The sequence below is a fragment of the Pseudomassariella vexata genome, assembly GCF_002105095.1.
Source record: "Pseudomassariella vexata strain CBS 129021 chromosome Unknown BCR38scaffold_4, whole genome shotgun sequence".
Lineage (NCBI taxonomy): Eukaryota > Fungi > Ascomycota > Sordariomycetes > Amphisphaeriales > Pseudomassariaceae > Pseudomassariella > Pseudomassariella vexata.
The window spans coordinates 862,445-887,493 of NW_024467959.1; the positions used below are offsets into that span (position 1 = coordinate 862,445).

General features: G+C 50.1%; 6 protein-coding genes across 6 annotated transcripts; 3 read left to right on the forward strand and 3 right to left on the reverse strand.

Annotated features, from left to right (window-relative positions):
* Positions 1 to 31: 31 nt before the first annotated feature.
* On the forward strand, positions 32 to 746 carry BCR38DRAFT_407201 (uncharacterized protein; the record flags this gene model as incomplete). The annotated part of the gene is made up of 2 exons (XM_040858140.1): positions 32 to 41; positions 199 to 746. The coding sequence occupies 2 exons, from the start codon at positions 32 to 34 to the stop codon at positions 744 to 746; spliced, it is 558 nt and encodes a 185-aa protein (XP_040717823.1).
* Positions 747 to 5,928: 5,182 nt separating this feature from the next.
* Positions 5,929 to 6,984, reverse strand: BCR38DRAFT_407202 (uncharacterized protein; the record flags this gene model as incomplete). The annotated part of the gene is made up of 2 exons (XM_040858141.1): positions 5,929 to 6,612; positions 6,970 to 6,984. The coding sequence occupies 2 exons, from the start codon at positions 6,982 to 6,984 to the stop codon at positions 5,929 to 5,931; spliced, it is 699 nt and encodes a 232-aa protein (XP_040717824.1).
* Positions 6,985 to 7,749: 765 nt separating this feature from the next.
* On the reverse strand, positions 7,750 to 12,765 carry BCR38DRAFT_426354 (family 24 glycosyltransferase). The gene is made up of 3 exons (XM_040859758.1): positions 11,944 to 12,765; positions 11,063 to 11,894; positions 7,750 to 11,006 (listed from the first exon to the last, which is right to left on the reverse strand). The coding sequence occupies exons 1-3, from the start codon at positions 12,441 to 12,443 to the stop codon at positions 7,860 to 7,862; spliced, it is 4,479 nt and encodes a 1,492-aa protein (XP_040717825.1). The 5' UTR covers positions 12,444 to 12,765; the 3' UTR covers positions 7,750 to 7,859.
* Positions 12,766 to 13,112: 347 nt separating this feature from the next.
* Positions 13,113 to 16,879, forward strand: BCR38DRAFT_482832 (coatomer WD associated region-domain-containing protein; the record flags this gene model as incomplete). The annotated part of the gene is made up of 3 exons (XM_040863548.1): positions 13,113 to 15,414; positions 15,463 to 16,580; positions 16,637 to 16,879. 3 exons carry the CDS (start codon positions 13,113 to 13,115, stop codon positions 16,877 to 16,879), a joined length of 3,663 nt encoding a protein of 1,220 aa, XP_040717826.1.
* Positions 16,880 to 17,399: 520 nt separating this feature from the next.
* On the reverse strand, positions 17,400 to 18,328 carry BCR38DRAFT_338258 (SAC3/GANP/Nin1/mts3/eIF-3 p25 family-domain-containing protein; the record flags this gene model as incomplete). The annotated part of the gene is made up of 2 exons (XM_040855601.1): positions 17,400 to 17,666; positions 17,783 to 18,328. 2 exons carry the CDS (start codon positions 18,326 to 18,328, stop codon positions 17,400 to 17,402), a joined length of 813 nt encoding a protein of 270 aa, XP_040717827.1.
* A 1,887-nt stretch (positions 18,329 to 20,215) lies between these two features.
* On the forward strand, positions 20,216 to 24,191 carry BCR38DRAFT_426359 (uncharacterized protein). Its single transcript, XM_040859759.1, has 3 exons — positions 20,216 to 20,772; positions 20,919 to 23,631; positions 23,689 to 24,191. The coding sequence occupies exons 1-3, from the start codon at positions 20,684 to 20,686 to the stop codon at positions 23,698 to 23,700; spliced, it is 2,814 nt and encodes a 937-aa protein (XP_040717828.1). The 5' UTR covers positions 20,216 to 20,683; the 3' UTR covers positions 23,701 to 24,191.
* Positions 24,192 to 25,049: the final 858 nt, after the last annotated feature.

The window sequence follows — 25,049 nt, forward strand, 5'->3', positions numbered from 1 at the left end:
GGATCAATCATCATGCTCAACAACGCCCAAGATGGTCTTGAGTCAGCGTCCGCTTGCTATACCAAACGCCCTCGGCCCATTATCAAAGATATTTTGTTAAGAAAAAATTGCAGCATGAGCCAAGTGTGCAGCTTCGCTGACGTGGCGGTTTCCTACCGCGTCTACATCCTCGACGACCTGCTCGCCGAGCCCCAACAGATCGTCCACTACTGGTACCGAAACCTCCTTTACATCAGCCAGCGGTACCGCCAGGGCAACTCTTTTGCGCCCATAGAAAGCTCCCGCGAGATCGCCGTCTCGACATCTCGACCGCTGATGTAGTCGGCACGGTTCATCTAAGTCCTTATGAAGCCCCGCATGGCATGGAACTCGACGACCAGTGCTCGTATCTGTACGTCAACGTTACTGATGGTGCGGTCTGGGTCGACCCGGAGACCAGAACCGTGACCAATTTCGCTCCGAGCTCCCAGACTGCTCCAGCGCAGGCGAGCAGCGATGACTTTATCGCCGAGTTCGATTTGCGTTCTGGACGCATGCGGCAGCGTGTCAATGTCCCTGAGAGTGAGACGCCTACTGATCGACGATTCGTGGCTTTCTCGGCACCAGCGATTAGATTCGGAAGCCGGATTTCAGGCGGCGGGCTGCCTGTTATCAATGTTGACGATGATCCTGTAATCGCGGCTATCAAGGCCAAGTTCAACGTCAGAACTATCTACGTCACCTCACGTAACATCATGCTGGTCTAGATGCTGTGAGGGGGCAGGATATCGCAAAGAATAGCGGGAAGTTTCCTTGACAGATAATTTGGAGCAATCCTATTCGGATATGGTCATTATTTTGCAATACCTTCAGTGTTGATGGTGGTCAAGGCAAAGCAACGGTCATTTGGAGTCTACTGATACATGGGGACACACGATACATCATCTCTTCAATATTATTTCTGTATTTGCATGATCAAGCGATAACACGACTCTTTGTTGTACTTTAAACCTAGTTTAGGTACTCGGTACAAAATACAAGCCGCTGTTTTTCAGTTGCGAGTTGCTTGCGCATTGTAGCATATTTTGCCGTTCTATTTATTCAGCGCGACCTCATACTGTATTGTTACGCGTGAATTGGTGGTCAACCCCTCCATTTGTCAGCTGTGGCGAGAAAGCTGACACGTACACCTCTCCAGGGATGTATAGCGTTAGCACGTCGCTTCCCAGAAATACTTGGTCGCCTCACTGGGTTTAGTGTTCGTCAGGTAATAGGCCATTGCACATATAGACACAGATTATGTTGCAGAAAAGGTGTTAAATCGAAGTAGATTGAAAAAGCAAGTGTTGATCGCGATGCATCTTTCGCAGAAATATAGCTTTAATGCACCCAGGTCACGTGATCCTTCAACACGTGATCCTGCAACAGATTATGTCGAGGTACTTCATATGCTATACAGTGTAGATCAGTAGCCTAACAGACCATTTCTCACGCCAACGTTACATATTCCTGGAGGAGTGTAAAAAGCTCTTGTCAGTCCGCACAAAATCGCTGCACAGCTTGAGTGGGCCGTTTTCATCGATACCAAGTACGCCATCCCAAGTACTACGGGAATGCTGGTGTAAACCGAGGCCTGCAATGAGTTGCCTCTACCAACACATCACAACCAAAAAGCCGATCTCGGCTCTTCTCATATCGCTCAGTCTCCAACATCCATACTTGAGTTGTACAGTATTATACCAAGACCCGAAGGTCGAGCGACCTTACTTACCCTGGTACGGCCTGACATGGGATCTCATGCAAAGCGGTCCCCTGCAGCAGCCCCTGCAGCATGGATAGAGCCAATCAAACAACACCCAGCGCAGCCGCCGCATCCTTCGCGCTTCATCAGCCTTAGCTATGGGCGGTTCTATTTTCCTCCCAAAGGTCGTACGGCTGGGTTTCCGCGCCGCTGTGGGGAAAAATAAACAACATAATTTAACGTGATGGGTGCAGTAAGATGTTTGCCGGACGGAGGTGTGAACCTTTTGAGTAACGTAGAATACGAAACTCATTGAAGCTGGCGCGCAGATTCTATCAAGCCGCAGAATAGGAGGGACATTGACACGCCGAGGATGGGAATGGACAGACGAAGAGGCCTACCGTACGAAAAAGGAATGATTCCTCAATAATGAACTGCTTTTGTCGTTTGACGTCACGGTAGGTTTGGTGGGACCAGTCAGCACTAGTAAGCGGTTAAGGTATCATCTACATTGGAACGTTCGGTGAAAACGTCAGCGCCAAATCACATGGATATTGGAGGCCTGTGACTACGACAAGAGATGTCGTAATGCTTTGCAATGAGATATTTCCTTTGCTGTGTGTGGTGGATGACTGGACCCTAGAATAGGCATATGGCGTTCGCTAGCCGGCTCCGACGTGAGCCAGTAATAAAGGAATGGTTGTCGTCGTCGTCGATATGTCGATTGTACGAGCGCTCGGTGTGATTTTTGGACATGAAGTTGGAAGTTTTTAGGTTTAACTGGCATAAGGTACGATTTATCAAAGGCAGCAACATTGGAATGACGCAGATGCTATGAAAGATCTACAGTATAAGTAAATACAGTAACCTCCCATACAGTGTCTAAGGACATAATTGTTAACTCATTGACGATCTAGAAGTCATAGGCTAACGAGATCTTAGCAGGACAAATACTTCAGATCGGATACTTCAGTATTGCTCCTAAATATAAGAAAGCACTACTGGTAGATAGTCGGGCAGAATATCTCTGGGAGGATAATGCATGATGATCAAAGCAGCTGTGATGACCTCGGTAATAATCTGGTAATTAGTTGAAATACGTTGCGTTCTAGCGACTGCCTTATATATACTTTAAACAGCCACTGATTCAATATGGTGCTTTATGCTAATATTTACAATCTACCTTGGGGCGAACCCGAGGGTCAACTATGTACTCAATCTTGTCCTAAGTTGAGCACAGCCGCAAAGTGTAAAGCAGTCAAGAGACTCCTCATAAAGACCTTCGTTTCTTGGGGAGACCGAGTGGAGACATCCAATACATCCACTGCCACTGTTACCACCAAGTGACCCCCCTTTCTCACCATTGCATTGGTAGTGGGCTTATACTCCTGGCCGATGAAACGCCTCATACATAAGATAGCTTAGTGGTTTTTATTCCCTGGGCTATTTATATTAGCGCTACTATAGCGTAAAATCAGGGCATACAACTCTTGAATATGGAGGATTTGTACGTTGCTCTATGCCGTTCTTGATAATTCTCCGTTTTAGAGCCCCACGACGATCTGAAGAAGGCAATACTCGGCCTACATAAGCACATTCACGGGCGCACTATGATACATACGACCATAGGTTGCAGAGAACTCGGGATCCCGTCCGCTCTCCTACAGATAAACTGCAAACCGCTAGATTAGTAGTTGGGTGGGTGACCACCAGCGAATCCCTAGTGTCGTATGTTTTTGTTACATTCATTCTCTTTTTTCATAATTTAAGGTGGGGCCGTATACCGGGCTGCTGTACCTGGCACCCAGTGCACAGGCCCAGCACCCGCCTGGCCTAACTTCGCTCCTCGCTTCTCGCTATTATGGAGCCTTTTTTTGTTTTTTTTGTTTTTATATTTGGTGAATCTCGTTTATTGTACAGTCCTATGCAAGCCTATGGCTTATGAAGATAGTAGGTCTAAAGGCCGAAGTATAGCGGGTAAATTACCCAGTCCTACATACAAGTGTGACTCTGTACTGCAGATTTGTATCCTCCGTAACTATTGCTTTCCCTCGCACTATAAATCAATCACCTCAATTAATGTCTTTGATCATATGGGGTGTGAATTATTGTAGTAGGAAAGGTTGGCCAGGTCAGTTATTCTGGCCTGGCAGAGCTCTTTTATAGCTCTTATCTATCTTATCTATAGCTATAGGGTGACCCCCCATGGGGTCACGTATCACGAGATCTTTCAAAGGATAATAAAGGAGAAAGGAATAAATATTAGATACCAAGGTTTATAGTGTGCAGTCCACGTATGTTAAGTAGGGGATACGTCACGTCCCGAAGAAGACAGAGAGGTCCTCTTTATACCCCTGATCAAATGTACGCTCAGCGACTGGAAAACTAGAAATCTACAAGGAGCTCTATTGAGCCTTCGTAGGTATCATCGAAGGGGATAAACTAGGTTTTATTGATCAGGACGAGATAGTCGGCCCCAGATATACAGTGCAGTTAACCAAGAGCTGTAGAAAGATGGTATGTTATATTATGATGAGTACCTTTGCCTTTCTCAGCCGAAGATAGGAGACTTTCCCTGCCAACAGGATAACTTTCTGAATATCAGAGATTAGTACGAGTGGCGGCTCGTCCAAACGTCTCTCAGAATAATCGAGAGCGACCTCGACTTCGAAGGATATCTACGTCTGGATAACAAGATAGAAGATATCTACAAGCGACAAAAGATTGCGGAAGATTGCGGAATATAGTTCTCCTCGGTGAGAAGCAGGTGACGTTTCTGAAAGGTGCGTATCGCGACCGATATCTTAGTTGCGCACACCTGGCTCGCAGACAGTAGCAGGAGCCTTGCCTTTTGAAAGGAGGCCGAGGACTGAACTATGATCGGATGGTATTCAAACAACCATTTTGTTGCCAGCATCACTGTGTGGGAGGATACTGTTTTATCGCTTGAAATGCCATTTTAGGATATCTTATGAGACTATACAGCTCTGTCCATGAGGTAAATCGTGTTGGTTACCAATTAGTTTCAGGCTAAAAGTTATTCAAGCAACCGAAGAGCATAACTACAGTCTGGACGGATGGTTGTCGCACCAAACAGAAGCTATTCAAAGAACGGCTGTTTCATCGCGTTCTTCAAGTCCGCTACCCACGCTACACCTACTAGTCTTAGCGAATTACGGAAGACCTTTCCAATTTATTCGAAGGCTCCTGATAAGAAAACCCTGTGGCAGAAAATGGAAAATAAAGGCTAGCAGAGTTCCAAAGCTGTTGCTGAGTTCTCGTCGCTGATGGATGCATTATCGAAGTAGCGCGTCTGTAATACGGCTCGAGACGTATACGCGGGCCCCCACTGTTTCAGGTTGGCAATGAGACACTTGCTCCCTTTGTGCAGTATTCCTTTCATATTGCGAAAAAAAAACCAAAAACCAAAAACCACAAAAGATCACCATGGGTTTGTCGGGCTTTGCTATATATTTGGCTGGACGAACGGGGCAGCGAAAGGATTGACCAAGAACCGGGTGATTAGAGAGACCTAAGTGGAAATTAGCCAATATCTTCTGGCAGGTTCATTTCATCGCTAGGAGGACTATGTGTTGATTGTTTAAGCTCGCCTTGGCAGTTTTATCTTGATTAATACAATACGCCATATTCTTGCTCAATTCGAACACGTTAAAATAGGGATGCAGCCTTTCTCACTCTAGCTTTCACTTTTGCCTTCAACTTGCTGCTGCTATTTTTACGTGTATTTAGGACATTCGAAGTCTCGTAGACATTGGTTTCGATTCCAGCAATGTAGCTAATCGGACCAACCTCATTTTTGGAAATAACAGGATTCATTGAGTTTTGAGGCCCATGCTTGACTTCCGAGTTACCTTGTGGCTCTCTGCTTGACTGATGGGAGAACTGAGATCCCAGCTTTAGAAGGCTCCAGGTGTCAAGCAGACGAGAACAAACGTGATGAGTGGAACCTGCAAACCGCACAAGGGCTTGTCTGACATAATTCTTCAAGGCCAACGCGACAACAATGGATTGCACCCCAAGACGGTCGAAGTCATGGAACAATGTAGGATCGATAGCGCCGTCCCCACGAGAAGAATAAAGGATCTACCGTGACCAGTGTACTCTGCGCCATGCCCAATAAGGATTGGTGTTCTTAACGCAAGAGTAACTCGTGGCACTTTTCCAATGCTGGCTTAAGTTTTGTCCAACTAATCCAAGTATTCAGGAGGTGGGGGACGGCTGGATCGGTCTAGTGCTACAGCCAATGCTGTCTTGACTAGCAGGAGAAAAATGAGACCTCTGGTGTTGTAAGATCCGATGACCTCAAGAGTTGGATGACACTTTAGTGACCACACTTGGATCAGTGTGTCAATCGAATAGTGTTGCTTTTCGCATGTCTCATGTTCGACACTCTGGATCATGATTTTAAACAAGTTTGCTGCCTGTATACGGTAGTGAGATGGTATTTTTTCTACCATCTGCCCGTATAATGTGGCAAGATCACTCGGAAGCTCGTCTTCGCGGTCGCCATTTTTAACACCCACAAAACATTCCTGAAGCTGTTTTGCGAGTTCATTTGAAAGCAGATCCAGGCTGGACCCAAGGGGATGTGCGATAGTTTTGAATCTCGATCTCATTATGTCTTCTGCGTATTGTCTGATGTCATTATATGTGAGATCTTGCAGGCGTAAACTCGGGTAGCGAGAATACTCTTCGGTACAGCGGATAACGGGCCGGCTGGAAAGGATAAGTTTGACAAAAGGGAAATCAGCTTCCGGCGATAGAACCTCCAGGAGTTCATCGAAATCACCAATGTATTCGTCGAGCCCATAAATCAGCAACACGATTCGGAATGGCGGATTGGTTTCTTTAAGAAGTCGTGCAAACCATCTCTTCAATTCGGCAGAGTAGGCTCAGCAACCTCCACATATCCCGCGACGTTTGGCAGAATCTACGACATCGGTAGCAACTTGTAAGACGGGATTAAATTATGTAATTCAGTAAAACTTAAGTATAGGGATATAATGTAAGATAGAATAATCATAGGTGCTCCGTAGCTATTTATTCAGGAAATCCCGTTTATTACAGATATTATCTGCTTATGTTAGATGTCAGATACGATGCCTTCATTTTTAGAGACAAAGTTGTTCGTCTTCGTTAACACCATAGCATCTAGATCAGCCCTTAGACCGCTAAATCAGTAGTTAGATGGGTAACTACCAGCGAATCCTGAGGATTGTATGTTTTACCATTTCTTTTACCATTTTTTGACATTCGAGGAGATATTTGAGTATTTCCTACTAACCTAGTGGACTAGTGTAAATTAATAGGTGGAATTTAAAGAAAACTTTACAGATGTAAGCATGTTTTGCCTACTTAATATAGCTTACGAGAAACATTTGGCACATACGACCATAGGTTGCAGAGAGCTCAGGATCCAGGCCGAAATCAATACAGCAAGGTAACCGGGAATGGGTTACCGGCGCCGGGGGACTAAAAAATGCAATTACGGGAAGGAGAATCACTTATTTTCCAAGAAGGACAGGACCTACGGGACTCTAGGGAGTTGGCGACGCAGATACAGCAAGAAGAGCGCCGAAATGGTGGTCGCGCAAAGCGTGTTGAAACGCGCCCGAGACGCTGTGGTATTTGCAACGGGACTGGGCATAATGCGCGAACTTGTAAGATCGCATTGCCATCTTCTGGAGAGGAAGATTCAGAGTAGTTTCAACTGGTTTACGGCGTTGTGGTTTTACTATCGTAAAATTTCTATGCGAGGTTATGTAAGGGTGGCCAGCTCGGTGTACATTCACGTTATCTTTTTAATTTGAACTCCTAATTACTTAGGTCAAAGCGGAAAGTAACACTCACGAACGACTAGACCTGAGCTGTAGTGTCTTTTTGGTATTCGGGGATCCCGTTCTGTGGTTTCTTTTATCAATCTTTTACATGACAAGTAGGCTGTACAACGCGAGTATTCGTTAGTCTCCAAATCAATATTGAACTGCGTGGTTGGTGTCTTGTTCAGGCACGTGTAATAACTCCTATTCCTAGGGTCGCCCATTACTAGACGCGAACTCTACAATTACGGATCATGTCTAGATTGACATTATTTTACTGTCTACATCGTCTACAAATCCTACAATTCATCCTTCGGCCTCTCCGTAGGCTCTGACGCTGACTCCTGTTCCAGCCGCCTACTCATAGGATTCTTGGCCTCGTCTCCGCTAACCACCTTCTGAGACTCCTCGCTAACGACATCACTGACACCCTTTTTCTGACGAGCCACGGCCGCAATCTCACTATCGTATACTGTCCACTCGGGGACTTGTCTGCGGGCGCGATCCAGCTTCGGCTCCTTGGTCTGCGGGTTGTTGCACAGATCAATCGTCCGCGCCTCTTTCTGGCTCTCGTCACTGCACCACGTCTCACACCATAGCCATTCCTGGGGTAGACTGTGGATCGGGATCTGGAACTGCATGTGGTTTGGAAGGTCCTGGTCGAGGTTTGACAGCGAGGCTGGGTCGGCAGACAGCTGGTGATATTGTTGGCGTAGGCGGTCACCGGCAGCAAGCTCACGGAATCGACGCAAATCGACGACGTAAAGAGCGGAAATATGGTAAGGAAGACCTCGGAGGTAATTGGACCAGTATCCCTGCTTCCAGAAACGGAAGCCCTCCATCTCGGTCCTTGAGTCGCACATGGGCGTGAAACCGTACGGGGCACCCTCTAGGTTGTGGTTGACGAGGTCGATCATGTCGGTGCGTACGATCTGGTCCGCGTCGACGAAGATAACCTTGTCCAGCGAGAGGGGAAACAGCACGTCGAGGAATAGGATCTTGTAGCCCCAGATCTCACGTTGCTTCTCTTTCTGCTGACGCAGCCAGTGCGGCCACTTGTAAGTCACCATCTCGTACTTGAAGCCGTACTCCTCTGCAAGCAGGGGAATGAACTCCTTGAAGGATGGTGACAGGAACTGCTCGATAAACCAGAACTTGACGGTGTGCTGCGTGTTCTTCATGACCGAAACCATCATGATGTTGAGCATGCGCTCGTAAAGGTGACCGCTAGCAACAGAGAATATGTTTATCTCCGCATGTTCTTCTGCCGATGCCGACTTGAGTTTCGATCCACCCAGGAAGCCCTCAGCGAACTTGAGGCCACGAGATAGTAGGTCACCAGCAGTGCTGGCCTCTTGAAGAACATCTTCTTGTTCCATTCCTGGCTTTCGATTGAGGCGCGGGTACAAGGTTGTGCCTTGAAAGTCCATGAGTGCCACCTCGGTGCCCTCGTCGCCAGCAACAGCACCGTAGCCTTTAGCACCAACACTCTCGATGGTATAGATATCGGAACTGCGACCGTGCTTGAGTTGGATATTGTAGTAACCAGGGTTGGCCTTGAACTGGAAGTATCCAAGATTGGCCATGATGAGAGTGTCGGCAAAATGGGGGTCTCGCTCAGTTCCAAGTACCAGTTGCACGCCACGTGGCGCGCCGCCTGCGCCCTCTCGAGAGTGTCCTTCAATCAGGATGTTCTCGAGTTCGTAAGTTGCTTCGATGTCGGACTTGATTGTGCTGAGTTTGAGGTTGTCAAGATCATGAACCGAATCCTTCGCTGCAACAAGCCAAGAAGGCGGGACATTCATGCCCAAGTTGAGCAGAGCCTCCGAAGGGAGTCCTTTGAAGCTGGCGCCTAGATGACGGACCTTTCCAGCCTCATCGAACGTGGGCGAGGACTCCAAGACATATCGGTAGAATCGTTTGACGGGAAGCTCATCCATTTTTTCTTTGGGGTTCAAGAAAATTCGGATGTAAACACCGTCTAGTTCAGACAAGACCTTGAGAATGGGGGCCCATTTCTGGCCTTGCTCGCTTGCAGGGTTCAGAACCGCAACGAGGTGGATATTTGCTGTAGAAGCGTCTCCAACTTCGATCATGGTATGTTCGGATTCCCAGTCATCAAAAACAACGGTTCTCAGGGTTGGCGCCGACTCAAATATGCCTTCTGGAAGATCAGAGATTGTCGACAGAGCGGTGATGGAAGTGATCTTGGCGGCAGCGAGCGGATCTGATACCTTCCGGGTCAAATTCAAGGCGTCCACTGCGTTATAAACAGGTAGAATCCGGGTGGACTGCTCAAACTCAAGTAGTTGTTGGAAATCATCCTCTTTGAAGCCCGACCCGGCAGCAAGAGGGCCGACGACCCGGCCGTTGAGCAGCAGGACCTGATCTCCGGGGTTGATTCCAGCAGCTGCCAAGAATCGTCCCAGAGCAGAGTCGTAGGATGAGGGCTCATATTTGTCTCTAATCTCACCAGCTACGAGTACCTCTAGGGTCTCTAGGTTTTCGATCTCCAATAACTTTTCCACATCGTTCTTGAGAAGTGCGTTGACGTTGAAGCCAGTACCAGAAGCAGGATTGTTCACCAGGTCCACGCGGACACCTGGGTTGTTGCGACGGAAGTCCAAGGCTGACAGGAGAAGATCCAACCCAGCTTTAATAGTGAAGTCAGCCACAACAGTGAGAGCAGCCCATGTCTCCTTGCTTGAGTCAGCATTTGCCTCAATTACAGGGACCACGTTGAAAAGATCGCCATGTTCAGTGTAGACCTTGTTCACGTCCAGGACCGTGAGTTGGTTGTTTTTATCGGGGTAAATGTAGATATTACGCCGGCTTGGAGCGCCGTCGATGAATATGCCTGGGATCCACATCTCTTCGTCGATGTTTCCCAAGAATATCCCCTGCTGAATGGTTTGCAAATCGCCTCCGAGCTTCATGCTCATTGCCTGAAGCCAACCTTTCTCTCGAGGGATGGATTGGCCGTTGAGAAACACGGGAGGAACAGGTGTATCGGCCTTGAGTCGTTCAACCCAGTGCTTGGCAAGCTGCACCTGTTTAGTATGATGTTCCGACTCAAACACATCCTGGAAAGGCAAAGCTGTGGCTTCAGCTAGAAGACTTCGATCCTTGATCGCAGTTTCGAACTGAGATTGATCTAGCTTCTCTATCTTCTTTCCAGTATGGCAAGATTCTAGGTATGAGAGGAGAGCAGCGAGGCCATAGTTCTCAAGCAAATAAAATACCATTTTTGCTTGATCTTCAGCTTCCTTGGTCGGGGTCAGGGGGACCAGTCCAAATTGGACGGGTAACAGTCGCTGAATGAAGCTTTGCAGCTGCTCCACAACTACGTATAGATCATCCGGGTTTGTGAAGTCAACTGGTAAGATCAAGTTGAAAAGATCTTTCCTGATCGGAGGGATTTGACCCGGATATGTACGTTGCATCAGCTGTATGCCATCAATTAGTAGGGGAAACCAACAGACTCATGTGCGAATCGACTTACAGCCATGAGACTAGTCGGGTACTGGGCATATCGCTTGTCTTTCTCAATGTTGTTCAGCCAAATGATTACTTCGCCTTCTTCGATTTCATCCGTCCAGTCAAATCTACGAGGCTCGTCGTCGCCGGACTTCGCCGCAGTAACCTCACGGTGGCCAAGTAGGGACACAGCTTCTTTTCCAGTAAAGCCAAGGTCTGTCACCCCCTTTATGAGCTTTCGCTCTCTTCGGAGTAGATCAACCAGTGTAAAGGGTTCTATTTGTCTTTCAATGAGCTGGACGCCGTTCATCCAAAGCACATTCATTCCAGCGGGAACCATTTGTCCGCGGTTGAACAGATGCTCTGCAAGGAATGCCTCCGACTCATTGTGAGCAGCAACGGAAGCAGAATACTTGGGGAAATCTTGTGTCAGCTTGATCAAATTCTGAAAGGGGTCCTCGCTCTGCATGATGAACGAAGCAGCTTTGATTCCAAGTCCAGATAATTCGGAGCTGGAAAGTGGTTTCAAATCAGTCACCTCTTCTTCAGCATCCAAAACGACTTCAAAAGGCGAGGAGTTCTCCGTATCAGGGTTAAAATGAGCCTCCCGATCGTCAATGACGATGTAGTCTGTTCTCTTGAGTTGAAGCTCGACTCCATAACCACTGACTGGCAGAGGTTCCCGCTCGTCGTTCTCGCCGATACGATACCGTAGGCGGTAAGAAAGTTCACCTTTCTTAGCCTTATCCGCCAGAGCAGTATGGAGAGAGCCAAATCCCGGCTTCGAAATGTCGGCGTATAAGACTGCTTCCGGTCCACTGCCGGTAGTGCGATCGAATGGAAGCAGCTGGATTTGCCTGCAGATACGTCAGTTATAATTTGCGAATAATCCCTCCCTTGACGTACTGTTTCGCCTGAGTTGTTGTCTCGGTATGATCAAGCGACGCTGAGCAGTACCGTTTCCCCCCAAGCAATATCCAGTCCGCACATTCCTCCTCCATTGAGCCCAGAGACGGCTGGACGGCAGTTTCGTAGTATTGGTAATGGGCTTCAATTCGAGGCGCCGCCGAGCGCAAGGACAGCGCAAGCTTGAACGTGGATAATGCCTCTGGGCTGTTCATATGTCCATCTGCTTGTAGAAGCCTCAAGAACTTCTCGTATAGGTCCTTGTCGGACTTTGCTTCGTCAAAATAGCCGGCAGCGACTCGATCGAGGAGGGCGAAATAGGAGGTCGAGTTCTCTACAGCGGCCGACTCGAGCAGCTCTAGAAGATACGGAGGCGAAGGAAACGAGGCCTTCATGGCCACGTTCACTGACGGCGCAGCAGCGACATGGTCGGCATTTAGACACACAGCTGCCAGAAGTGTGGCCGCAATGCCACATGGCAGCTTGAGAAGCCGTATCATGGCCGGACGAATCTTGACAAGCTGCGTATGTTGTGACTGCTCCAGATGTTGCGTGTGAACCCGGTGTGTAAATCAAACTTGAAGAGATCCAGCCGGCGGACTCTGTTCAGAGACAGCTAGCGCCCTAGTAGAGCTAGCAAGGTTAAAATCGAATCAAGAGAAATAATTGAATGCTCGTGTTATCCATTGATAGCGTGTAAGGCAATTATCAAACAGGTTGTTGGGTTGTCTACTCTGTCCTGTAAGATATGGCCAACATGCAATACCTAACTGGACACCGTAGACATTGACATTTGAAGTTCTAGCTGTACCCAAAGTTGGTTGGCTGCAGGGTTTAGAGCTGCAGTCCAGGGTCCGTTAGCGCTGTCTGCCCCTCTATCAACCTAGGCCACGACGGGACGGATTAACTTCGGGTAAGCTTCAAGTTGTGCTTGCCCAGGTGTCCTCTAATTCAATCCACTTTTGGGACTGATCTCTACCTTACCTAGGTAACTTGAGCACTTGCGCTGCCTGCTACTGCTCCCAGCTCGAGACACACCATCGACCCAGGAATTGACACCTGGCCGACACATAGCAAGTTGCAACCCACCGGCCTCACCTCTGCCAATTTAGGCACCCTCACTTGGATCTTTCCCGTTCATGCTACGACCTTAGGCGCATACCGCCAAAATGCAGGCCTCCACGGGAATGTTGACCAAGTTCGAGTCCAAGTCGTCGAGGGCCAAGGGCATCGCCTTCCACCCTGTCCGGCCATGGATTCTCGTGTCTCTTCACTCCTCCACCATCCAGCTGTGGGATTATCGCATGGGCACCCTCATTGACCGATTCGAAGACCATGACGGGCCCGTCCGAGGTATCGACTTCCACCGAACCCAGCCACTCTTCGTCTCAGGAGGCGACGACTACAAGATCAAGGTCTGGTCCTACCAGTCCAGGCGATGTCTTTTCACCTTAAACGGTCATCTCGACTACGTGCGCACCGTTTTCTTCCACCACGAGCTGCCATGGATCATCTCGGCATCAGACGACCAGACCATCAGAATATGGAACTGGCAGAACCGTTCACAGATCTGCACCATGACGGGTCACAACCACTATGTCATGTGTGCCCAATTCCACCCCAAAGATGACCTGGTTGTGTCCGCTTCGTTGGACCAGTCGGTCCGCGTTTGGGATATTTCAGGCCTGCGCAAGAAACACTCCGCCCCGACCTCCATGTCGACCTACGACGACCGTATGTCCCAATCGAACGCACAACAGACGGACATGTTTGGTAATACCGATGCCATGGTGAAGTTCGTGCTCGAGGGACACGACCGCGGCGTCAATTGGGTTGCCTTCCACCCTACCGCTCCCCACATTGTGTCGGCTGGTGACGACCGACTGGTGAAGCTTTGGCGCTTCAGCGAGACCAAGGCCTGGGAGGTTGACACGTGTAGAGGGCATTTCCAGAATTCATCTGGCTGTTTGTTCCACCCGCACCAGGACTTGATTCTGTCGTGCGGCGAAGATAAGACGATACGCGTGTGGGATTCGCTCAAGCGAACGGCTGTCCAGTCCTTTAAGAGGGAGAACGACCGCTTCTGGGTCATTGCTGCTCACCCTACCATCAACCTGTTCGCCGCCGGCCACGACAACGGTGTCATGGTTTTCAAGCTTGAGCGAGAGCGCCCCGCGTCGACCGTCTACCAGAACTCGCTATTCTTCATCACCAAAGAGAAGCATGTACGCTCGTTTGATTTCCAGAAAAATGCAGAGAGTCCGACTTTACTGTCCTTGAAGAGGCTCGGTAGTGCCTGGGTCCCTCCAAGAACACTATCATACAACCCTGCTGAGCGATCTGTTCTTGTGACTTCTCCGGCCGAAGGGGGCTCGTATGAGCTGATCAGCCTACCCCGCGACGGCTCAGGTGCTCTGGAGGCAGCGGACTCAAAGCGAGGACAGGGCAACTCGGCCATCTTCGTCGCGCGGAATCGATTTGCTGTTTTGAATACCGCAACTCAGACTATCGACATCAAGGATCTCTCGAATAACACTGCCCGTTCTTTCAAGCCACCCGTCGGTACCAGTGATATCTACTTTGGTGGTACCGGAAACTTGCTTGTCATTACACCCACGGCAGTCCACTTGTACGACATCCAACAGAAGAAGAGCATCGCGGAGCTTGCCGTCAACGGTGTCAAGTATGTTATATGGTCTAACGATGGTCTGCACGCTGCGCTGTTGAGCAAGCACAATGTTACTATTGTTACCAAGACTCTGGAGCAAGTCAGCACCCTCCACGAGACCATCAGAATCAAGAGCGCAGCCTGGGATGATGCTGGTGTCCTCGTCTACTCCACCCTCAACCACATCAAATATACCCTCATGAACGGCGACAATGGCATTATCATGTCGTTGGATCAAACTGTTTATCTTGTCCGGATCAAAGGTCGGAGCGTATTCTGCCTAGACCGCAACTCGAAGCCCAAGGTGATCAACATTGACCCGACTGAGTACCGCTTCAAGCTTTCTCTGGTCAAACGCGACTACCAAGAAATGCTCCACATTATCAAGACGTCTAGCTTGGTTGGGCAGTCCATCATTTCCTACCTTCAGAAGAAAGGATACCCGGAGATCGCATTGCAATTCGTCCAAGACCCCGCAACCCGGTTTGAACTTGCCATTGAATGTGGAAACCTTGACGTGGCCTTCGAGACGGCTAAGCAGCTCGATCGACCTAAACTTTGGACAAGACTTGGAACGGAAGCTCTGTCGCACGGAAACCATAAGATCGTCGAGACGGTGTATCAGAAGCTGAAGCAATTCGACAAGTTGACGTTCCTATACCTACTCACTGGTGACCACAGCAAACTGGCGAGAATGGCCAAGATTGCTGAGCACCGAGGGGATTCTCTGGCAAGATTTCAAAGCTCGCTTTTCCTCGGCGATCTTGAGGACAGGATACAGATGTTCAAAGATGCAGACCAATGTAAGTTGTGTTTTACGCGGGAATTGAGCGAAGCTAACGTTGTTGCAGTTCCTCTTGCCTATATGCTAGCCAAGGCCAATGGTCTCGAGGATGAGTGCCAATCTATCCTTGATGGCATTGGCATCTCAGAAGATCAATTAGCTTTACCGACCCTGGGTGAGCCTTTGTCGCAGCCAAGACCCGTGGTGGAGACGTTCAAGGCCAATTGGCCGACAAAGGCTACGTCGCAGTCCTTCTTTGAGAAGGCCCTCGCTGGTCAACTTGAGGGTTTAAGCTTGGATGACGAGCCGACAGCCGCCACGAATGGACTAGATGATGCTGCCGATGATGATGGTCTTACTAAGAACGGTGCACTTGAGGCGGATGACGATGAAGATGCGGCTGGATGGGACATGGGCGACGATATCGTTCCGGAAACCGACAATGACTTCGTCAACATTGAAAGCACAGATGCCGCGGGCGCCGGTAGTAGTGAGGCTGACTTGTGGGCTCGCAACTCGCCTCTGGCGGCAGACCATGTCGCTGCTGGGTCCTTCGAGTCTGCCATGAATGTTCTCAACAGGCAAGTCGGTGCTGTCAATTTTGCACCCCTGAAGGACCGCTTCTTAGAGATATACGAAGCATCAAAGACATACCTTTCTGCGTCGCCCGGGCTACCGCCGTTGGTCAACTATGTGCGTCGGACAGTCGACGAGACAGATCCACGAAAAGCTCTCCCAATTATACCACGCGACTTGGAGTATCTTGCCTCCAACGACCTGCAACGGGGTTACGATACCATGAAGGCGAACAAGCTGGAGGATGGCATTCAAATCTTCAAGGGTATCCTGCGTGCCGTGTTAGTCAATGCGGTGGCGTCAGAGAGCGAAGTAGCAGAGGCTAAAAAACTTATCACATCCGCTGGCGAGTATGCGGTGGCAATGTCCATTGAGCTTTCGCGGCGGCGACTGGGCTCGCCTGAGCAGCTGGGCGCCACACCCGAGCTTCAAAAGCGGAGCCTGGAATTGTCGGCGTATTTCACCATTCCGAAGATCGAGGTACCACATCGTCAACTTGCCCTGCTGAATGCCATGAATCTGGCATACAAAAGCAAGAACTACAGCTCAGCGCTCAGCTTTGCCAATCGCATCCTGGCCAACGGGGGTGCGAACCGAATCCTTGAAACTGTTAGTCATCTACAAATATTCACATGAAACAATAGCCAATGCTAACTGGGAAACAGGCCAAGAAAATCAAGGCGCAGAGTGAACGCAATCCGCACGACGCGTTTGAAATTGAATACGACCCATTCGCAGAGTTCGAGATCTGTGCTGCATCCCACACACCTATTTACAGCGGTACGGCGTATGAGGAGTGTGCCTTTGATGGATCCAAGTACCACTCCAAGTACAAGGGGACTGTGTGTACCGTGTGTGACGTTTGCGAGGTGGGAAAGCGTGGTAGTGGACTGAAGCTCTACGACTGAAGGTCGGGTCAAAATTCGCCTTTAGCGAGGGAGAAATGCAACAATATCGGTATACTGGGGAGAGAAGGCCCCAAAACGGACCCGTAGAATTCGGGGAGCAGGTACGGCCAGCACGTTCTGGGCGTCCTGGGCCTGAACCCCCTTCCAAAACATAGATAGGAGTCGGAGCACGTTGAGCAGGATGTAGGGTAATTCCGAAATGAATGGATTTAGCACTAGTACAATTGCGTGGAATAAAAGCGTTTCATGTATTTATAAACCCGAGTGTATCTGTGATGTCAGGATTGTACTACGGGAAAGAAGTTGAACCGTGAGTATTTAAATAGTGATGAATCAATGAGGTGTCCGATAGTGGACGAGAGTCTATTCTTGGCAAATGTTGCGGTGCAAACTACCCGGCTCTAGTAGTTTGGTTGTATTAATACATACGTATCTTGGTATTTTCTTCCCCCGGCCTATCCCTTGACTGATATGGGTTTTCATATTGCCAAGCACTACACACACTGTCGCTTTTGTGCCATCAAACGATGGTCTCCAGCTCACGTGCATATCCCAGCGTATTCTCAATGACCATCTGGGAGATGTCCTTTTGCTCAGCATCCTCAGCCTCGGCTTGCGGGAAGTAAATGTTGCTATCGCGGATGGCCCAGCCGCGCTGGCGGGCAAAGTCGATGACGGCGCCCTCGGAGTCGAGGAAGAGGAGGGACTTTGTGCTGCTCAAGGGGAGTGATGGGTATGCGCGCTCGGAGGAAGAGGCGATCTCGGAGCGGATTTGGGAGGTTAGGATCTATGTTCGTTAGTATTCGCTCGGCGGAATGAGAGCAAGCAGAGAGTGTGTGGTGTATATGTGTGTTATGTGTGTTGTATGTGCTGTGTGTTGGGTGTTAGATAAATAGAACATACCTCGGAGAAAACACCATATTCCTCACTCGGCACCTCGCCCTTTTTCATAGCCTTCCACACGCGATCGTAGCTCCCCTCCATCAACCAACGCTCCAGCTTAATCGGGTACCCCAAATACCGATCCCCCTCAATACCTTCGCTGTTGCCGCCCTCCGCCGTAGACAGCGCCTCCAGCTCGCTGTGGAACTCGGCATAACGACCCTGCGTCAGCAGGAGCAGCAGATACAATCCCGTAACCTTGTTCCGTGACTCGAGGTTGGGCTGCAGCGACGACGAAGGCAGCTCGTAGAAGGGCTGCAGCTGCGATACGTAGCGTGTGAAGGCGTCCGGGTTGCGGGCCCGGATTGAGGATAAGGCCCCGTACTCGTGGATGTCCCGTGCTACGGCCAGGATATGCGATGGGGTGTTGGGAGTAGGCGTTAGGGCGTTGAGCTGCAACAGCGCGATCTTAGCTTTGGAGAGGAGGGATGAGGCCTCAGCATAGGGGATGGAAGGGTTCGACTTCAGTTGCGAGACGATCTGCTGAAGGGTGCGTTCGGCGGCCATGGTGACGGGCAGTGATGGGCGGCGGAGGAGGGATGATTGGGATGAGGTGAGGGCGATGGTTGGTTGGCCCGCTTGCGGTGAGGATGATGGGGTCCGCGGTCGCAATGGGATAGAGTATTCGAGGGAAACTAGATGGATTGTGGATAGTTGTCGCGAGATGGGACGTGATTGTGCTTCGTCTGTTGCTGTTGCTGTTGCTGTATTCTTGTTTGGCCTCGGCGACTTCAGAAGATGGACTAGGCGGCTGAGGTTGACGATGCTCCAAGCCTCGCGCCACAGTTTGTTAACCTCGAAGCTGGAAAGACCAACCGCTGTGGCGCTTACTGCCTGTTCTGTGGCTGTTGCTGTTTGGTAGGTTACAGCCGTTGTGGCCGTGTTTTCCCTTGCTGCAAGTCCTCGCCGCCAATGGGGATGCATCTTCAATTGTTGCAACCAGCAAACTGAAGTCTCTCACATAAAACACAGTAATACCAAAGCTCAAAAAGTTTGGTTGTATGATTTCTTTTAATTTACTATTTAACAATAGCAGATCTTCTTTCTATTACTACTGTCTGCCCGGCTGTTATGATCCGGTCACAGGAGCATATTGTTGTGCAATCCAGGCTCCTCGGATGTCATGAGGATAGATAGCTGGTAGATCAGATGAACCCGTGATTCCTCATCCCGTTGGTTTGGAAACTTTTTTTTTTGGACATCGGCTCTACCCCTTAAGTTCTAAACGTGGGAAAACTTCTGATGTTTACTTGAAACCAAAACCGGTTTAGTATGCTGGAATCACAGGGTCTCACACTTGTTTGTCATATTCAGTACTGGAATGATGTATAATTCTGCTCTTGGTGTTCCGTTGTTGTCCCAGATCTTGGCCGCTGTAAGACGTTGTCATTCAGAATGCATAATATTTGATTTCGGCGGCAGAGCAACTGCAAAGCAAAGCAAAAATTTCCGAGATCAGGAGGATTCTTGCTTGGAAGCATTCTTCGCTCAAAGCTTGAAGGTTAGAGTGTAAGGCAGAGGCAACCAGAGGTTCCGAAATAGCATCGGCTTGTGGCTGCGGCAGAATCCCAACTCCAACTCTTGTCGCAAGGTAACATGGAAATTGCTATGTTTGAATACTGTGTCCCTAACGGTTGTGTAAGCTCTCAAGCAGCAGGGCGCATGTGATGGTTCAGCCAGCTAGTATTGCGCCAAATCTGTGCCATATCACCGAGGACAAACACGGGCATTTATTTATTTAAGGTGCACAAGCCCTTCTGTCTTAGTGTGATAAAGACAACTGCCATTTCCTTGTGACAGTTGAGGCAACTCCCTTTTTGGATGATTAACTTTCCATGACCCTTCAAACAACCGGCAATGCCATTCGCACTATTGTACGGGTCGTTGCAGCTAAGACAAACACAAAAACCCAGGTTACCATTGCGACAAATTCTAGAATCAATGTGAATGTACAAATGAGGACCCGTTACAGCCCACTTGATTACGCGTGTCAGGGTATGCAAAACTCCACCACCGGAGCAGACGCATGGCAATTTAGCAATGGTCCCAAACTTCAAGTTGTGACAACAGTAGCAGGTATGTAAGCATTCCCGAGCACTTGCCTGGTAGAGGAGCCCACAGGAATCAGTCTATCTAATTCTTCCCCCCCTCCCCCTCATTATTTCCCTAGCTTCTGGGTCATGATACGACCACAGAAGTCTTGGTCAGAAACTGTGGTCAGAAACTGCGGCAAGCCCATGATAGAGAGGTATTGGTATCCATTAGCGGATGAGATCATCTCAGACTTTCAATAAGCCCTGTCAATAAGGTCCGTAATAAGTATCTGCCGAGGGAGTTCTTAGCTTGCATTGCATTGCGCCTCTAAAATGGGCAACCGCAGTCGTCTGCATTGCTGGGTCTTTCGCTAAACTTCTCCACTCATCTAAAGGTACAAAGAAGCGGCCAACGTCTTGCACCGCCGTCTTTGAACAACTGCATCCGGTGCCTCAACCTCAAAAGTTGCTGAAGACGGGAATTCAACTTGAGACATTTGCTTGCTGCGACACCGCATTTGACCATCACGAGCGACAGCGACAGCGACAACCGCGAGCTCTGCCTCGATCTCTTGCTTGGTTCCAATCCACCTGTGTGTGCTGGCCGGTTATTTGGAGCTGATAGAGCTGAGAGCGAGAGAAATCCCAGAGACAGAGCAAGGGAAAGCGGAAAGGGAGACTCACATTAATTGCGGCCTCCTACACAACCAAAACCCCGCCACAGCTCATCCGCCGATTGGTCATCAAGGCAGGACGCATCCGAGCTGATCCTTCTCAAATCAAGGCGGCAGACACACACCAGCAAAGACACAACTCTGCCCACACCATCATGTCTCATTTTGGTGCCACTTTCTATCCTACCGGTCAGGATGACTACTATTACCCCAGACCTGAGGTGATAGCACCGTCGCCGCAAAGGTGCGTTCCATGATATGACCCCTCGGCGGGGAACGGAGCCAAGACTGCGATTTGACATCCGCCCCTCTTCGTTCTCTCGCATGCAAGTGCATGCGACGAATCCAGCTAGCTGCGTGCTTGGCTAACAAGACGACTTGGTCGGACAGAGTGATGCCCGAAGTCCCCCACCAGATGCAAGCAGACCTACATCGCTTAGAACTCGAAGCGCGATCCGTCGATCCCAGGAGAGACGGTTCGCAACCAATGCCAGGCCCGGGCGGCCCACAGCACGGTCGCGAACCGTCGCTTAACACCAGGTTTGGGCAGCAATATCAACAGCCGAAGCCCGGGCAGCCTGCGACGGATTATAGCCCGGCCTCCAACTACAGTCCTTACCACGAAAACGAGAATAATACAGCACTCTTTGACCAGAACGGCAAAGACATGCGGGATCTTCCCTCGTTCTCGCCCTTCCCCAAAGTCAAGGGCGAGCACATCCCCCCGAGCGATGAAGAGAAGGAGGCTGTGCTCGCGGAGAGCCGCCAACACGTTCTTCACTCCAACGATCCTAGCATGCAGATTTGCTGGGCCCGAGACGTTCTTTCCTACGTCGAGATATCCGCCGAGGCCGCCGTTCGCGAGGCCGAGGCATTGCGAGGGCCTGGCGAGCGTGAAACCATGCGCCCTGGAACGCCAAAGATTGAACATGAGCTGCGCATGGACGCCGTCAATATTGTCACGTACCTAGCCGAACAGGGACACCCCGAGGCCGTCTTCATCCGGAGTAAGTGGCTGGAGTTTGGCAAGTTTGGAAAGCGACAGGACAAGAAGGAGGCATACCTCGGGTACACGGCAGCGGCGCAACATGGCTGGGGTCGTGCCGAATACAGGATTGGCATGCTCTACGAAAACTCGAACGACGTCAGCCTGGCGATACAGCACTACAACAAAGGCTTGGCTTTGAAAGACTCTGCGGCATCGTACCGTCTGGGCATGATCAGCTTGATGGGACAACACGGCCAGTACAAGGATATGCCTCGCGGACTGGAACTGATCCACTCAGCTGCGGATACAGCTGACGAGGACGCACCTCAAGGCGCTTTTGTCTATGGCATGATCATTGCCCGAGACCTGCCCGACGTGAATATTCCCCAGGGTGTTCTCTCCTCCGACCTGGGCGTGGCACGCCAATATATCGAAAAGGCAGCATATCTAGGTTTCGCCAAAGCACAGCTGAAGATGGGTCAGGCATATGAACTGTGCCAACTAAGCTGCGACTTCAACCCTGCACTGTCGCTGCATTACTACGGACTTGCTGCGAGACAGGGGCAGCCCGAGGCCTGCTTGGGTGTGAGCAGATGGTTCTTGTTCGGTTATGAGGGGACGTTTGCCAAGAATGAGCAACTTGCTTACAAGTATGCGCAACTCGCTGCCAAGGCCAAGCTCCCGACCGGCGAGTTTGCCATGGGCTACTACAACGAAATCGGTATCTACGTAGAGAAGGATCTGCGAGAAGCACGAAGATGGTATGAACTCGCTGCCGACCACGGCAATAAAGATGCTCTGCAACGCATCGAAGGGCTCTCCCAGTCCAAGACTCTCTCTAAGACAGATCACGAAACAACAGCCTTGTCGAGAGTTAAGTCGCAGCATGGATCGCAGCGAGGCAAGCGACCAGACCGATTCAAGCAGAATAACCCCTTGCCCCCATTGGCAGAGGGCAGTCAACGGTCACCTAGAGACTCACCTCGGGTGTCCCCGAATCCCTCTCCCCGATCCCAAACACACGAGCATGCTGATATGCCTGATCCCTCTTTGACCGGGACAGGGGGTAGACCACCCGCGTTTACTGTCAATCTCCCCGACAGACCGAAGTCGGCTGCTCCTTATCCCGAGGATGACCGGCCAGCACCCCTCAACCTCGCCAGACCGAAGTCAACGGCGCCGTATCCGGAAGATGACATGTCAAGTCGTACGCCGCAGTTGGCTCCTCAAGGCTCCCACTTCAACCCCGGCATTCGACCATCGGCGGACCATTCGACAAGCGCGTTTGCCATTCGTTCCCAGTCCCCCGGCCAGCAAGGAATACCCGGCCCCAGCATTCGTCAATCGCAGTCTGGCGGCAACCTGGGGATTCCTCCGGCTGGAGTGGATCCGAACCGTGGTCGTCCCGTGTCGGCTTCGGCCAGCTGGGCACCCCAAGTGCAAGGTGGCCGTGGTCAGATGTCAGCATACGATCAACGACCACCCTCAGGGCCACACGGAGGTTACAATCAGCGACCTGCTGGTGCTGGTGGCCCCGCTCCAAACAACCCCTCGCAGAACCGTTTGACGAAAACGAATCCCAACATACCCCCACCTGGTCAATTCCCCCCAGGTGGTTACGGTGCTCCCGCTCCCATCCCAGCCAACCCCGGACGCGACTACGGTACGCGACCAGCACCGCGACCAGCTTCTAACACGTACAGCGGTCGCCCATCCGGTGCTGGAGGCATGACCTCTCCCACCATGAGCGGCGGTATCGGCCCAGGTCCCCGCAGTGACTCGATGGCTTCGATGGGCTCCATGGGGACTCCCGGCCTACCACCAGGCCCGAGACCCGCCAGTGCAAGGCCAGGGCCAGGACCAGGACCCATCACGCCTGGCATACCGCGAAAAGACCCACCCATGGACTATGGGATGGGACCTGCTGGCTCAGGGCGCGCTAGTGCGCCGCCCGCCAAGATTGGGTCTCCCACCCCAACTATAAATTCCATGGGCTCGGCCATGAGCGCACCAGCACAAGGGAGCGCACCTCAGGCGAAGCCGAAGCCGGTAAAGTCGGGTCCGGCTACGTTTGATGAGATGGGTATTCCCCAGGGCAAGAAAGAGGATGAATGCGTAAGTTTGATACCCCTCCAAGATTGTGTCGATGTGAAACTTACACACGCACTACAGGTTGTCATGTAGATAGAGCAAAAGAAGTGCGGAGACTCTCATAGATTCGCATACTTGTTCTTCTTCGTTCATGATACCATTATGCTAGGGCTTGGTGAGGACGACAGGAGGTAAAACGAACTGGACTAGGTGAAATTAGTGTTTGACACAGGATCTATCTAGGTTACCCTATATGGGAGGTATTTGCATCAAGCGATGGGATTTAGTGTGATTGGTACATAGGGAATTTGCAATGTGTAGACGGCAGAGTACATTCATGGATGGAGTACATAGAGAAACACTTGATGTGTTTTCTGTGAGGAACACATTTTCAAACTTCAGGCGAAATTAAAAGGAGGTGCAATATTGGCAATGTCACGTATCGTGGTGAAAGAAGGGGCCTTCATGTGAATGAATCGTATAGTCTCTTGAGGGCTGCGGTGAGTGAAGTGACTCGGATCCAGCCATATTGTATTAGCAGATTTGAGCCATAGTTTGCTCTCAAGCTCGTCCTCCAAGGCAAGGTGTTGCCGTTGGGGATGATGAGGCGACTAGTAGCATAATTACTCAACTTTTTTATATTTCGATAGCTCCATTATTGCACATATCAGGTAAACGAGTACGTTCCTCAAGCATACTGGGTCCGAAGCACATAAATCGCAGTCATTTAAGGGCGTAACGTTGTGTTCCTAACAACTAGAAATGCAACAACGGCTTTTGGCCATTGGGCGGAGAAGGGGGCAGGAGCAGTGCGAACAAGCTAGTTTCCACTATTCGGCTATAGCACTCTTGAAAGCCTGCATGTTCCTTCTGTTAGTACTCTATCACAAGTCTAGGAGTATGGTGAAGACACTGTCCTTGTTTGCAGCCATGGAACGTCCCCCGCTTTACCCCAGAATTGCCAAGTATTAGTGCCGGCGCGGAGGACGGGGACAGGGGCCCTATTTAGTTCGAGTGCCGATGGTATATTGCCCGGGTGACTACTTGCTTCTTGGAGAAACAGGGTTATCCCGGTGAATTGGATCGAATGGGGTTGTGCCGTGGAATATTCTTGGAAGGGGGGCATATGGCAACTATCTAATTATCTTGTACACAGATGGACAGCTTGGGGTTTGGAACAATATCGGAAATTTTGGTTGTGGAAAGACACGGGAATGGTACCTGCCGTTAAAGACAACACTGTAAGTATTATCCCATTTCTTTAAAATTGAAAATGGACAAGTTCATCAAGTCGTGTACTATATGTGGGTCACATATTCACCTGTGGCATAGCCATAGGTTGGTATTATTCTAGCTATTTTCCCGGGTCCTCTATACGTGGATATTCACGGGAGCGCCCCTCCTGGTACCCCTGGCCTTGTAAAGTTCAAATAGATTATAGA

Coding starts and splice junctions, on each gene's coding strand:
- BCR38DRAFT_426354 (XM_040859758.1), bottom strand. CDS start 12,443: ATGATACGGCTTCTCAAGCTGCCATGTGGCATTGCGGCCACACTTCTG. Junction 11,895..11,943: donor ACAACAACTCAGGCGAAACA/GTACGTCAAGGG, acceptor ACGTATCTGCAG/GCAAATCCAGCTGCTTCCAT. Junction 11,007..11,062: donor ACCCGACTAGTCTCATGGCT/GTAAGTCGATTC, acceptor GATGGCATACAG/CTGATGCAACGTACATATCC.
- BCR38DRAFT_426359 (XM_040859759.1), top strand. CDS start 20,684: ATGTCTCATTTTGGTGCCACTTTCTATCCTACCGGTCAGGATGACTAC. Junction 20,773..20,918: donor ATAGCACCGTCGCCGCAAAG/GTGCGTTCCATG, acceptor TTGGTCGGACAG/AGTGATGCCCGAAGTCCCCC.